The sequence below is a fragment of the Lathamus discolor genome, chromosome 13 (genome assembly GCF_037157495.1).
Source record: "Lathamus discolor isolate bLatDis1 chromosome 13, bLatDis1.hap1, whole genome shotgun sequence".
Classification (NCBI taxonomy): Eukaryota; Metazoa; Chordata; class Aves; order Psittaciformes; family Psittacidae; genus Lathamus; species Lathamus discolor.
The window spans coordinates 1,944,147-1,958,663 of record NC_088896.1 but is presented as its reverse complement, the minus strand read 5'-3'; the positions used below and the strand labels follow the sequence as shown (position 1 = coordinate 1,958,663).

General features: G+C 49.3%; 1 protein-coding gene across 4 annotated transcripts in view; it reads left to right on the top strand.

Moving 5' to 3' along the window:
* The window catches only part of DNAH9 (dynein axonemal heavy chain 9), a 145,493-nt gene that overhangs the window by 640 nt on the left and 130,336 nt on the right, over positions 1-14,517 (top strand). For 2 of the 4 annotated variants that reach the window (XM_065693329.1, XM_065693328.1), the window contains exons 2-10: positions 170-1,040; positions 2,852-2,982; positions 4,336-4,462; positions 6,887-7,039; positions 7,303-7,428; positions 8,571-8,810; positions 9,576-9,736; positions 10,906-11,062; positions 12,012-12,116. In XM_065693329.1, the coding sequence (XP_065549401.1) occupies positions 170-1,040; positions 2,852-2,982; positions 4,336-4,462; positions 6,887-7,039; positions 7,303-7,428; positions 8,571-8,810; positions 9,576-9,736; positions 10,906-11,062; positions 12,012-12,116 (2,071 nt within the window). Of the gene's footprint in view, positions 1-169; positions 1,041-2,851; positions 2,983-4,335; positions 4,463-6,886; positions 7,040-7,302; positions 7,429-8,570; positions 8,811-9,575; positions 9,737-10,905; positions 11,063-12,011; positions 12,117-14,517 lie in introns of those variants that run through there. The other 2 variants (XM_065693330.1, XM_065693331.1) reach the window with 2 other exon arrangements.

Sequence of the window (14,517 nt, the reverse complement as noted above, 5' to 3'; positions counted from 1 at the left end):
TTGGCTGCTGAGTGCACAGTATCACTGTAAGGTGGCATCAGATGGCTGTGCCATCAACTTGTGCTGCAGACGTTTCATCTCTGCTTTGTCTCTTTGCGCACTGTTTGGTTTCTGTTTTCTTTAGAAGTTGTTGCAATCTCACTTAGGAAGAATAAGTATTTCTTTCTAGGTTTGACACCAAAAAGCCTTATCAAGTGCTGGATGCAAAACACATTGAGATTAAACAACTGGAGTCAGCCATGACCTCGATTTATGAATCAGCTGGTCTGTTTGAAGTCACGGTGCCAGATTATAGACAACTGAAGCAGTGCAGAAAGGAGCTGTGTCTGCTCAAAGAGCTCTGGGATATGATCTCCCTTGTGAGCAGCAGCCTTGCTGACTGGCAGACCACCAAATGGGTGGATATTAATGTGGAAAAAATGGATCTGGAGTGTAAAAGGTTTGCAAGAGAGATTCGGAATTTGGATAAGGAAATGAGGGCCTGGGATGCTTTCACTGGACTGGACAGCAAGGTGAAGAACATGCTAACAGCCCTGAAAGCTGTGGCAGAGCTTCAGAATCCTGCCATTAGAGAAAGGCACTGGAACCAGCTGATGCAGATGACGGGTGTGAGGTTTGTGATGGACGTGGACACCACGCTGGCTGACCTCCTGAAGCTCAACCTGCATAACTTCGAGGAAGAGGTTCATGGCATTGTGGACAAAGCAGTGCGAGAGATGAGTATGGAGAAAGTCCTGAAGGAGCTGAAGATGACTTGGAGCTCCATGGAGTTTCACTACGAGCCTCACCCCCGCACAAACATCCTGTTACTGAGGTCAGATGAGGAACTCATTGAAACTCTAGAAGATAACCAGGTGCAGCTGCAGAACCTAATGACATCCAAGTATATCGCCTTCTTCCTGGAGGAAGTGTCTGCCTGGCAGAGGAAGCTCTCCACCGTGGACTCCGTCATCTCCCTCTGGTTCGAAGTGCAGCGTACATGGGCTCACCTGGAGAGCATATTCATAGGCTCAGAAGATATACGGGCACAGCTTCCCAAGGTAGGAAACCCCAAATCCTGCTTTTTCTGTTAGGAAAGTATTAACGAAGAGCTTCCATTATACAAAATAGGGTTATTAATAATCCTAAATTGCCCAGAGCAGGGCTTTTTCTCCTCCTCCCTTGTGACTTTGGAGACTCCCTTAGTGATCTAGTAGTTTCCCTAGTGCTGCCCCAGGATGGTTTTGTACTGTGGGTTGTGCTTGAGCCATGCTGAGTAGCTGATTGTCTCCCTTCCACTGCTGCAGAGCAAATACAGAGCTCCTGGAGACTGAGAGGGGCTGCCAGCTTCCTTCAGTGCCACAGACATGTTCCCTCTTTCCTCAGAGGGGAGAGGAGTGGGACTCAGACACTGCAAATTATCAAACCAGAGCTGGAGCAGGCAGCTTTGGCAGCATCCCCATCCCATCCCTGCCTCCAGCACTGCTGGGCAGCTGGACTCCCACTCCGGCTTCTAAAGATGGAGCAGGGTTGTCAGTGGTGACCTCCTCAGGGGTGTCTGTGAGTTCCTTCCCCTGCTTTGGGGAGCGCTGGGCACACCTCACTGACTGGATACACCTCTGCTGGTGCTGATAACCAGTGAAGGCTGGCCCACGTGCCAGGAAGCTGATAATATCCAACAGCTACCTAATGGCATGTATGAAAGCACATCAGGGTCTGAAGCTGCATCCTGCTGGGCAGCTCTTTGTATCTCAATATCCATCTGGCAGGTGGCGGGAACCAGCAGCCTCTTCCCTTCCCTAGAAGAAAAGATGAAGCTCAAAGCCTCCTGAGGCTGAACTTGCTTGGGATGCATCCTGGGCTGGGGGAGGATGTGCTGGCAGGGCATGGGATGCACATCTGGAGCTTCCTACATGGTTTGTGTGCAGGGAGGGCTCAGCCCCTCGGCCAGAGCCTTGCTACTGGGGCTGAATACAGGTTAATGTGGAAGTTCTCAGTGGTGCCCAGTGACGGGACAAGGAGCAATGGCCATAAACTGACACACAATGAGTTTCACCTCAGTGTGAGGGAGAACCTGATGTGGCAGAGCACTGAACAGGCTGCCCCAGGGAGGCTGTGGAGTATCCCTTTCTGTGTGCCCTGCTCTGGGTGGCCTTACCTTGGTAGGAGGTTGGACTGGATGATCTCCAGAGAGCCCTTCCAACCCTAATGAAAGCTTGGAACGTTTCTATTCAGTGTCTTGGCTCACTCAGGAGCCTTCACTTGGGAAGGAGGGAGGAGCAGAGACATTTTGAACATAACTTTATTTATTCTTCATTGTTTAGCTCCAGAAATGGAGAGTCCCTGTTCAATGCAGAGCACAATTGTCAGTGTGCTCCTCTGCTGCTGACATGGGGTTTCCATGGCCTCACTCAAGGCAAGGAAGGGCTCTCCTCTGCAGGAGTCACCAGACCCATCTCAGGGATGGGACTTCTGTGCTGGAGCAGGAGGGGAAGAGTGAACTCCCATGAGGTTGGTAGCCTTTCCCCCTTAGGGGATCATCTCCTCCTGCTGTGGCCAGGGAAGCTGGATACAAGAGAAGATATTCAGAGGGGAATTCAACCCCGTGGAAATGGTTGGTCCTGGACACTGGCTTCTGCTCTGATCACGTTATCCACAAACCCTTTACGATACAGAGACAAGAAGGCAAGAGCCTGATTGGAGACTTGTTTCAGGCATGTGGTGGCAGAGCCCTTTGCAGTGGTGGAGAGGTCCCTCTGCACTGCACAGAGGGCTCTCTGCAGAGGGTCTTTCCCCTCACTCCAAAGAGATGGGATCCTTTAGCACAGGAGTAGTGGCTCACCATGGACATGTTCTTCCTCTTACTTTTTAGGACTCGGAACGCTTTGAAGGGATTGATGTGGATTTCAAAGAACTGGCCTATGAAGTTCAGAAAACCCCAAATGTGGTTGAAGCCACCAATAAGCCAGGCCTGTCCCAACAACTGGAGGACATTCAGAGTAGGTGGGTAGACCTTCAGTCCCAGGAGCTTGTCAGAGACTGCCAGCAGCCCTGTTTGAGCTGTGCTCCAAGGCTTTCTTCCTACACTGTGCATTCTTTGCATTCACAAGCCACAGCATTTCTGATCTTTCTTGAGCCTTATCTGTGATCCATCACCCTGAAATCCCCAGAGGGGAGTCTGGCTTTGTGTATGTGCAAACCCTCATCCTCAATATTGATGTGTGAACCAGCATCCAGCTGGTTTACACCATTTGCCACCCCATATATGAGCTCTTCAATGCCTATTGAGCAGTCCAGGCAGGGATATCTGCAGCAGAGTTGAGGCCATGTGCTTTCATTCACAAAGCTATCTCTGCCTGTATACCCTTGCCATATGGTATAACTGCACTCCCTGAGAAAGCCCTTAGTGTCCTGAGATGGAGCCATATCTCACTTAGCATAGGAGCTGGTCTACCTGGAGTGCATGTAAAGGTGAATGTGGTCGCTGCTGTCAGTAGTAACTCTCCATTTAAAGTAAAGCCTGTATTTTCTTTGTTAATCAGATAAGGCGGTTCCTCACAGAGGAGTAGCTGCGTGTTATTTATGCACTTTGTAAGCTCAGCAGCAGTTTAGCATGTGAACACTGAAACATTCATTTGAGATGGGAGCGAGCAAGTTTCTTTTCAGGCTTTGCAAACACAAAAAGCTGAGTAGGGTTGAATCAGACTTTCAAATGTGGCTCATTAGAATAAAAGCAGTTATGGGAACTTTCATCCCAGTGGGAAGTCACCTGTGGCAGATAAGAGTTTGTCTAACACAGTAGGTCAGGCTGCAAACCCTTCTAGCCTCTTCTTCCACCTCTGTTGCTGCTTTTTTATGAGGCTGTTCTCACTGTTAGGCTGTTTGACCCTGGGAGTAAAGAGAGATCTCTGAGTTACTGTGAGCTTTGTAGAGGACCAGCCTATGGACTCAGCTTCTGCCGGGCATTACCCCAGGGGAGGGGTGAATCTGCTTGGTAACTCAAACTGTAGCATGGAAGATGAAACCCCTGCTTCATCAGGGACCATAGCGATAGGACAAGGGGCAATGGGTTCAGACTGAAACAGGGATGTAAGGAAGTTCTTCCCTGTGAGGGTGCTGAGGCGCTGGCACCCAGTGCTCAGAGAAGCTGTGGCTGCCCCATCCCTAGCAGTGTTCAAAGCCAGGTTGAATGGGGTTTGGAGCAAGCTGCTCTAGTGGACGGTGTCCCTGCCTGTGGCAGGGGTTGGAACTGGAGGAGCTTCAAGGTCCCTTCCAACCCAAACCATTCTATGATTCTATGATAAAGAATACTTACACCCCTGCCCTGGGCTCTGTTCTACTCCTTTGTCTCCCCAGGTTGTCTCTGTGTGAGAAGGCTTTAGCTGAATATTTGGACATGAAGAGGTTGGCCTTTCCCAGATTTTACTTCATTTCTTCTGCAGATTTATTGGATATTCTTTCCAATGGCACCAACCCACATCTGGTAAGCCTTGTACTGCATTCCCTTTGCATTATCTAGCTGTCAGTAACGCGAGAGTGGAAGATGCTGTCTTGGGACTCACCTGTAGCATCTTCAGCGCTTTTTCTCCCAACCTTTTACTTGGAGTAATAATGATTCTTTCACAGCTGACCCTCATCTGTCATCTTTGAAAGGCAACATGTGCCTGTGTGTTGTCTGATCTAACACTGGTGATACTTACAGATGGTTCTGAAAGTGCTACACAGAATAGAGCTATGCTTTTGATGCCATAGAAGTAGTGGTTTTCTTTCTGCTGGTATACAGTGAGGTTGGAGGAAACCATCTTTCTTGAGGGGCTCAGCCAAAACTTCTTGCTGACCTTGGGTCCCCAACCTAGGATGCAACCAAAGAGCATCTGCTGTTGAAACAGCCACAGACTGGTCATTCACATGTGGAAGTATTGACAGCTGGTGGCTTGGAGAGGTCCCTTGTTTTAGTAGAAGAGGCATTTGCAAATCACCTGCTTCTTCCTTGCACCATGCAAAGGTCTCTGGGAATGTCCTCATTATAGGGGAAGAGCACAGCCTGAAAAAGGTAACACAGCTGGTGGAGAGACAGTCACTATGGCCAAGGCAAGCAAGGAGCTCTCCTGGGTTTGCCATCCATCCCTGCGCAGCTCCAGGGTCAGGCTGGTACTTAACCTCCTGCACCTTCTGACTTCTCCTCTCCAGGCTGGGTTTCTGAATGCCAGGTATGGGGAAATGATCCAAACACACCATTCTTCCTGTTGTCTTTGGTGGGTTGCTGGACCCTCCTGGTTTAGGAAGTGTTTTCGCTACTCTTCCTTAGTCCCTCTGTCAGCAGTGAGTAATGTCACCTTGTTTAAGCTTTTCATCATTTTCAGCATTCATGTGAGCACCTTTAACTGCTTATATCTGTTTCTGCTGCTGGGTGATTTAAGCCTGCAGAGTATCATAAATACATATTGATTGATATTTAAAATGGAGAGGAAAAAAAACCCCAGGAAGCAAAGAGAAGATGCTGTGTTGCAGTGCTCCATGGAGGAAGAAGAAATTCCTGGTGCTTTCTGTTATTCAAAACTATTTGCAGTAAAATCAAAGCAAATGTCAAGTGGGATCACACACGGATTCGCTTTCAGCCTTTCCACTGTAGTTTCAAAGACTGGTAATTCCTAAAGAAGGATTAATGTTATTATCCTCTTCAACTGGATATTGAACTTGTACAGATCCAGGTGTAGTCAGGGTGCTGGTGGCAGGGTTGCACCAAGGGCCGAGTGCAGCCAATGTCCTGCAGCCAGGCGAGGGGCTGTGAATGGACAGTGGAGATTTGGGAGTGGGAACTCTGAGATGTAAGAAAAGGTTTCTGTGGTTTACCCTAATTATATCTCCATTAAAATCTTATCTGAGGGAAGCTGAGTGCCCATTGCTTCTGCTTTCCACCTTCTGGGATTTAGCCCTGCTTAGACACCAGTAAGAAGCTGTCCTCACCTGCAGGACAGCTTGTGAGAGGCAGTGTTGTAATCCTTTGTGAGTCAATGAGAAGGAATTAAATGGACAAGCCCACCCATGTCTCTGAAAGCACCAGGCATCATAGGCTCTTCTTGTTTCTCATCCTACCCATGGGAGTGTATCCAACTCCTGTCTCTTTTGTTAGAGGGAGACAGCTTTGTAAGCTGACCCTTGCTGTGGGGACACCCGTGCTGGGAGGAGCCTGTGACAGTATGACACAGTGATTTAGTTGTGTTATGTAGTGATCTAGAAGCAGCGTTGGTGACCTGCTTGACTGATGTTGAGAGCCTGCAGCAGTGATGCTAGCATCAACCTGCTGGCTTTTCACATTCATCTGGGTGTGAAAAGGACATGAGGGAATTATTCTTTTCCTCAAGAGTGGTTTTGTTCAAGAAGGGAGTAGTTTTGTAGGTCTGGGTTGTTGAGCATTTTATCCTGGTTCTTGGGCAGAAATAAACACGCCTTTCTTCTCCACAGAGGAGAAGTCAGGGCTTGTCATTGGCACAAAATTGATTTGTAGTACTGAAAACCCAGAAGGGTTCATAGTGAAGAAAATTCCGCAGTGTGCTGAGAATAGGATGAGGTGGAGAGGTGGTTAAGAGACCTCTCATGTAGGGAAACTGAGGCTAGGAGGTCATGCAGTGTTTGAGTGTTTGCTGTGCTTTTGCCCCATGTGGGATATTTTCCGAGTGGGAAATAAGGTTCATTAAGCCATGTCTAAATGATGCAGGAACCAGGTGGAAGCATCGGGAGAGACAGCGAGAGGCTTGTGTTGGCAGTATCCTGACCCTGTATGAGAAGACGTGGTGCTACCAAGGCGTCCATGAGCATGCTTTCTGAACATAATTGCTCCTGTGACATGAATGGTGATCTCCATTCTCCTTGTCCTACCTCAGTTGCTTTACTTATCCTTTTGCAGGTGCAGCATCATCTTCCCAAGCTTTTTGACAGCTTGGCCCACATTAAATTCCAGCTGGATTCTGAGCAGAAGGCGACCAAAGTTGGCCTGGGAATGTACAGCAGAGAGGAGGAATATGTCAGCTTCAGTGAACCCTGTGACTGTAGCGGGCAGGTGAGAGGGAAACCCTTGTCTATCAGAACTATCAGTGGAGTCTGCTCTCCTGCCCTTGTGTGGGCATCTCCTGCCAAGACATTGCAAAGCTTCACTGCTTTTCCTTTATACATGAGAAAGGCTGGAAGAGGTGGTGTGTAATTTAATTCCTCCTTACACCACAGCTTTTGGTCCCACTTGAGGAAGGTCCTCGCTGTCTTCACTGATTACCAAAGGCACTTAAAAAGAGCAAATGTGTTACTGTGATTTAATCTCTCCTCCAGGTTGAGGTCTGGCTGAATCATGTCCTGGACAGCATGAGAGCTACTGTGAGAGATGAGATGACGGAAGCTGTTGTGGCTTATGAGGAAAAGCCAAGGGAACAGTGGCTCTTTGACTACCCTGCCCAGGTATCTGCACCGCTCCTCACCTCCACTCAGGTTGGCACGTGGGAAAGGCAGTGTATGGTTTCCCTTCAGTCCTGCCTTTCCCTTAAGTAGTGGCCTCTGGCTGTGGATGGGGAAGTTTCTGGCCTCCACTGTGCTGTGCAGCAGGGAGGATGGGTTGTCCTTTATCCTATTAAGGACATGAAGCTGTTGGAGCAAGTCCAGAGGAGGCTACGAGTATGATCAGGGGCTGGAGCACATCCCGTATAGAGACACGCTGAGAACATGGGGGATGCTCAGCTGGAGAAGAGAAGCTGTGTGGAGACCTTGGAGCAGCTTCCAGTGTCTGAAGGGGGCTACAAGGATGCTGGAGAGGGACTCTTCATCAGGGACTGTAGTGACAGGACAAGGGGTGATGGGTTCAAACTGAAACAGGGGAAGTTCAGGTTGAAGATAAGGAAAAAGCTGTTCCCTGTGAGGGTGCTGAGGCGCTGGCACAGGGTGCCCAGAGAAGCTGAGGCTGCCCCATCCCTGGCAGTGCTCAAGGCCAGGTTGGACGCAGGGGCTTGGAGCAAGCTGCTCCAGTGGAAGGGGTCCCTGCCCGCGGCAGGGGTTGGAGCTGGATGAGCTTTAAGGATCCTTCCAATTCCAACCAGTCTGGAATTCTGTGATCCTGGCAATCTCCTGATGGAGTTTCCAGACTGAGCTCCATTCTCTGACAGGGACTCCAGGCAAGATATACTCTTGGCTGGGTTACAGAGCCTGGGGATTTGGGCAATGCCTGCTGCACCCTGTGGATTTATACACCCAGAGAGCCAGAGGTGCAGCAGCAAAACCATGTGTTAAGGCCTAGTGAGAAAAGAGCCCCTCAGATGCATCTCTGACAGCTTTGTGGTCTTCAGCTCTTCCTTCTCTGCTGTGTCAAGCATGTGAAAGGTGCTGATTTACTAATAAGTAGCTGCTAAATGTGTCTGCCACTGATAGGGTGTTTGAAATGAATGTCGCAGGGCACATCCCTGTTGTCCTGTCTGCTGTGACTGCTGTATGACAGAACACTTAATTTCATGTCACGGTTACTTCATCCTTGATCTCCCTGTGGATCAGACACTCTGGCAGGTGAGGAAGCCTTGGTTTTATCATGGTACTGAGCCAGTCCTTTTCCGTAGGTGGCTCTTACCTGCACCCAGATCTGGTGGACAACCGAGGTTGGGATTGCCTTCGCCAGGGTGGAGGAAGGCTACGAGAACGCGATGAAGGAGTATCACAAGAAGCAAGTGGCCCAGCTGAACACTCTCGTGACCATGCTCATTGGGCAGCTCTCCAAGGGTGACAGACAGAAAATCATGACCATATGCACGATCGACGTGCACGCTCGGGATGTGGTGGCAAAGATGATAGCACAGAAGGTTTGTGTTTGCAGCTCAGCATGGACCTGTGATGGGATTTGGGGCAGGGGTTGCAGGAGTGAGAGACCACCCACAGGCCATCCAGTGGGAGGTACATCACTAAATGTACTCCTGCACTGTTTGCAGTAAGGGGACAGAAAGCCACTGTAAGCCTGCAGAACTGTTCTGGATCATGGCCATGCAACACCAAAGGGCTTGTTGCACTTGCCACGTTCCCACCAGGAGCAAGAGTGTGGCCCCGCGTTGGTGGATGACAACAGTGTGTTGGGAGGCTGCTGGATGCGGCCCACTCAGTCTGGTGTGGGGCCACAGGGACTCCTTTGGGACTCCCTTGTCCTGCATGCCTTTCCCACACCACTTTCCTGTCCTTCATCTTGTGTCAAATGTCCAGGCCTGGGGGTGTGTGGGAAGGTGCCCTGAGTGTGCTGGGTTGTGGCTTTATCCTTTTTCTGTTTAAACCCATCACCCCTTGTCCTGTCGCTACAGTCCCTGATGAAGAGTCCCTCTCCAGCATCTTGTGCTGCTCTTTCTGTTTTTGGTTGTGCACTTTTTCCTGTCCCACCAAGGTCATTACTGACTTGGTTCCTACCCTTTACTGATGGGAGATGGGGAGATGAGCTTCCCCACCACACCTGCCTTGTCAGTGAGGACCAGTCCACCCCCAGTGAACATTTCATTGCAGTCACCCTTTTGGTGCTTTGGGTTAGGGTTAGTGTGACTGGCATTCCTGGCCTTCCTATGATGGTGCTTGTGGGTGTGTTCCAGGTAGACAATGCCCAGGCGTTCATTTGGCTGTCGCAGCTCCGGCACCGGTGGTCGGATGAGGAGCAGCACTGCTTTGCCAACATCTGTGATGCTCAGTTCCTCTACTGCTATGAGTACCTTGGGAATACCCCACGGCTCGTCATCACTCCACTGACTGATAGGTAAGTCCCTGGGAAACACCATCACAACTGGGCTTTGCCATGCACTGAGACAAAGAGCTGCCAGCCAAAGAGGTTGGTTTTGCTTCATGTTGGAACATCTGGTGGTAGAGCTCTAACCCTTCCCTGGTTTGTGATTTGATTGTTACTCCCTGGAGTATGTGTGCCTCAGATCACAAGGTGGGATTTATCTCACAGATTTAAGTTGCTCACTTGTGGGTGCCTGCCTGTGCACAGGATGTCCACACTCCATAGAGTTTGTGAGTCTAGAAAGCTTTCATCCCATCTTGGAGACATCAGTTGTCTCACGTACGATGACTTGAGATGCTCTGTGTTGTCCCACCTGGCTTCCAGCAGCCAATGCAGAAGTGTGCAAGTCTCCTGTGGATCCTTTGTCAAATCTTTCCACCCTGTGTTGCATTTCAGTAGCTAGGAGCATCTCGGGTGGCTCTAGTCACCCATGCTAGCCAGCTGAGCCAATCTTCCCCTGCATTATCAGCTTTTGTTGGCTCTATTGACTACTGCTCTGTGGCTTATACAGGGAGTATGGACACCCACATGTGGGCACCTCCCTGCTGTCCATCATCAGCATGATGGAGAAGCTTTTGAGCTTGCTGCAGTGTTGAGTGGCATCATTCATAGGCTGTCAGAGCGGGTTTCTCTCAATGGTGGGGAATGGGATCTTTTGGGATGAAGAGGCAGTGGGAAAACAAGAGGAAGGTCTTTCAGAAAAGCTGCCCTTTTCTCATGCTATGTGGGACATGCCCAGTGTCAATGTGTCGTGCACAATAATGTGAGGATCCAAAGAAAGCACTGCCTGATGTGAAGAGGTTGGACAGACCTTAGTGGAAGATGAGTATCTCTTGGAGAAAACAGAGCTGGCCAGGGGTGGTAAGTAATGCCCAAGAGGACTTTCAGCTTAGACATAGAGTCATAGAATAGTTTGGGTTGGAAAGGACCTTCAAAGCTCATCTAGTCCAACCCTCCTGCAATGAGCAGGGACATCTTGAACTAGATCTGGTTGCCCATTATGTCCTGCTTATGTACAGCTTTCCAGAAGAAAGGCTCTCCTGAGTGCCTTGCCCTAGTGCTGTTTCCCTGCAGCCTGACAGTGACCTGTTGGACCAAGGCTGAGTCTCTTTCCTTTGTTCCTTCATCCTTCACTCTGGAAGATGTTACATCACCCTGACCCAGTCGCTGCACTTGACCATGAGCGGAGCACCCGCGGGCCCTGCAGGCACCGGCAAGACGGAGACTACGAAGGATTTGGGGCGAGCCCTGGGCATCATGGTGTATGTGTTCAACTGCTCTGAGCAGATGGACTACAAGGTACTACTCCCACCTTGGCCGGGTGGTCCCACATGGGACTGGGGGTGCTCAGGGACTGATGGAACATGAAGAATAGGAGTATTCCATTGCTTTGATCCACCACCTCTCCTCAAATCTCTGCTACGTTCCTTTCTGCTGAACACCTTTTCCTTCTGCTCAGTTTTCTTCTCTAAGACTTGTACAAAGTTCTTCAAGAGGCAGAGACCCAAACTGTGTTCTGTGCCTCGTTACACCTTCTCATTCCCTTCTGGAGTTAGATTCCATGTGAAATGCTTCCAAAACTTTGGCCTGTTCAAATGAGATGGAGGTTGTGCTGGTATTTTGATGCTGGTCATTTCTTATAGAATACAGACTGGTTTGTGTTGGAAGGGGCCTTAAAGCTCCTCCAGTTCCAACCCCCTGCCACAGGCAGGGACACCTTCCACTGGAGCAGCTTGCTCCAAGACCCTGTGTCCAACCTGGCCTTGAACACTGCCAGGGATGGGGCAGCCACAGCTTCTCTGGGCACCCTGTGCCAGCGCCTCAGCACCCTCACAGGGAAGAGCTCCTTCCTTCTTTACTATTTCTTCCTGTTTTTAACCGGCATGGGAAGGAACCTGTCCTGCTTTTCTCAGGATTCTCTCCTATAAGAAGACCAAAATGTGCCAAACCTTTGGCCACTGCAGAAGGCTGAACTGTTGGGCCAAGTCTTGCTTTAGGTACAAGCATTTTGGGAGCCTCGGATCAATCAGCCCAGGTGCCCTTTAAATGAAAGCAGTGCACAAAGCTGTTGAGAAAGTGCAATTTGCAAATCAAGTGGCAAGCAGCAGAGCTATAAATATTATAATTGACTTGTGCCTGCTGGTTCCATACCCACAATAGGCTGCAAATGTAAATAAACAGGCTGGGAAATCACATCCTTGATTCCCATTTGGGATTTCATTTGTGTCATTTTCTTTTTCTCTTCCAGTCTTGTGGGAATATTTACAAAGGCCTTTCCCAGACAGGAGCCTGGGGCTGCTTTGATGAGTTTAACAGGATCTCAGTTGAGGTACTCTCTGTGGTTGCTGTACAGGTAAGTGGAAAAACGCTTGTGAATAAATACAAACAAGGCACAGCCATGGTGCAGCCTTTGGAGCCAGGGTAAAGATGGAAAGCACCTGTTTCCAGTTTCAGTTCCACGTGTAGGCAGGTGAGGCATTACATCCCAAAATTAAGCACCTGCATATCACAGTACTGACGAAATGTGGCATTTTATCTCTCCTTTTCTCTTTGCAGTTGAAGCATTTGTGTTGAGGCAGTTCTTTACAGCATCTTCCCCCAGACCAGTGCACACTATGTCTTTTTAACTGAGGAAGACACTGGTGTCTGTGAGATAACTGCAGTGTATCATATCTGGGAGGAGAGCTGCCTTGGCAGGCTGAGTAGCCTTAAGTCATGTAGGGAATAATTTTCATGGAGGGAAGGAGAGGTGCCTGGGGCAGACCCATGGCCAGGCCTATGGGGTTACTTCTTGCCTCGGTCAGGTGCAAGTTGTGTGTCATATTCAACAAGTAGGATTATACTCAAGATTAATGTTGACTTTGGACAAGGGCCTGCAGGGACAGGCCAAGGGGAATGGCTTTAACCTGCCCGAGGGGAGACTGAGATGAGCTCTCAGGCAGAAGCTCTTCCCTGTGAGGGTGCTGAGGCGCTGGCACAGGGTGCCCAGAGAAGCTGTGGCTGCCCCATCCCTGGCAGTGCTCAAGGCCAGGTTGGACGCAGGGGCTAGGAGCAAGCTGCTCCAGTGGAAGGGGTCCCTGCCCGTGGCAGGGGTTGGAGCTGGATGAGCTTTAAGGTCCCTTCCAACCCAAACCATTCTGTGAATCTGGGTGGATTTTTGGTGCCAGTGCCTCACCACCCTCACAGGAAAGAACTTCCTGTTTAAGTTTAAACCCTTTGTCCTATCACTATAGTACCTGATGAAGAGAAATGCTGGAGAGTCTTACTGTCTTGTGCTTATACATAATCTGGCACATTCCCACCTCCTTCCCTTCATTTCACTGACCCACGAGGAAATCTGGAGGTGTTTTACACAGGGCAGAGGACTGCAGGAGGAGAGATGCTCCATACCCTACTCCTGTCTGCCCCAGGGATGGTGAGGAGGCACCCATGGTAAGTGCTGTGGGTGCAAATCCCTTATGGCAGGAGCTGAAATCCTGGGGCAGCAGTGAGAGCAGGCCGTGCTACTGCTTCTGGTCCTTGCTTTGAAGGAGAGCTCTGTCTGCTTGTTCTCCGGATCCTAAATCTCAGTGGTATCCTCTGAGAACACCAGTTAAGTTCAGTTCTCAGGGGAGTTTGAGCAGAGGGTGGATTCTCAACTGCACTGTCCAGACCAAGACAGCTGTTACATGAGTAGAACTGAAAGTGCTGATCTTTGGCGGACTTCAAGCATCCAAAGTATCTTGAGTTCTTCTGGACACAGCTGTAGCTGAATGCAGGTTATAGGGTCCCAGTGGCTGACTAAGGTGCTGAATTCTTCCTAGACCCCCTTTTGGGTTTGGTATTGCAGAAAGAAGGGTTGAGAGCCCATAAGTTTCTATACTTTTGTGAATGTTTCAGTCAAAGACTTTGTTCTGAACCCCTCCATGAACTCCTCGCTCTTTTCATCTCCCTTTCACTTGTAATTGGTACCTGACATGACGTCCCAGAGAAGCCCCAGGCAGGAACAGGGGTTTATGTATCGTTCCCTCTCAATTTCTTTTCCATCAGGATCTAGTTGAAGGTTGCCATTGGGAAAAAAAGTCTTTGAGGATGTTAAAATGAAAAAGGAAGCTGAACAAAAGCAGCCCAGATATGACTCAACTGCTAATGATTCCCTCGCTCCTGGCTGGAGCGCAGCATCTGAAGGAAGCAGCCTGGCTGTCATTCCATCATCATGTCTCCTGGCTGCTATTAGGAGTTGTAACCATGGTGATGTTTAATTGGCTGTCTTAGTCATGCAGCTAATGTCGATATAGTTCCTTCCAGAGAAGGAATCGATTAATTGCTTAACTTTAAGATGGCAAAGAGCAGTAGGGTTAGAGGAGTGAATAGAGAATTTCTCCCTCACTGGAGTGCTGTGATCTGGCTTTAATAAACTTGCTCTCCTTGGAAAGAGGGTTTTTTTGTCTTTTCCAATCAGGCAAATTACAAAAGACTATACATTAGTGAGTGGAGGTGTCAGGGGAGGTTTTAGAGCTTCTTCCTTGTGGGTTTGCTTTTAAATTAAGCATCTGATGTCCCCAAGTCTTTAAAAGCAATATCAAGTGATTGGTTTACAATTGAGCTGAGGCCAAGCTTATGGGAAATGTTGCTCCTTTTCTGGGCCCAGTCAAGGTCTGGAGCAGGCACAGGAGGGTTTTGGGTTGTCGTGAAGAGCAGTGGTGTGTGGGGAGAATGAAGATGGGTGAAGGGAGTCAGAGACCTGCACTGTGTCATTGGGGTTGCATTTGGGT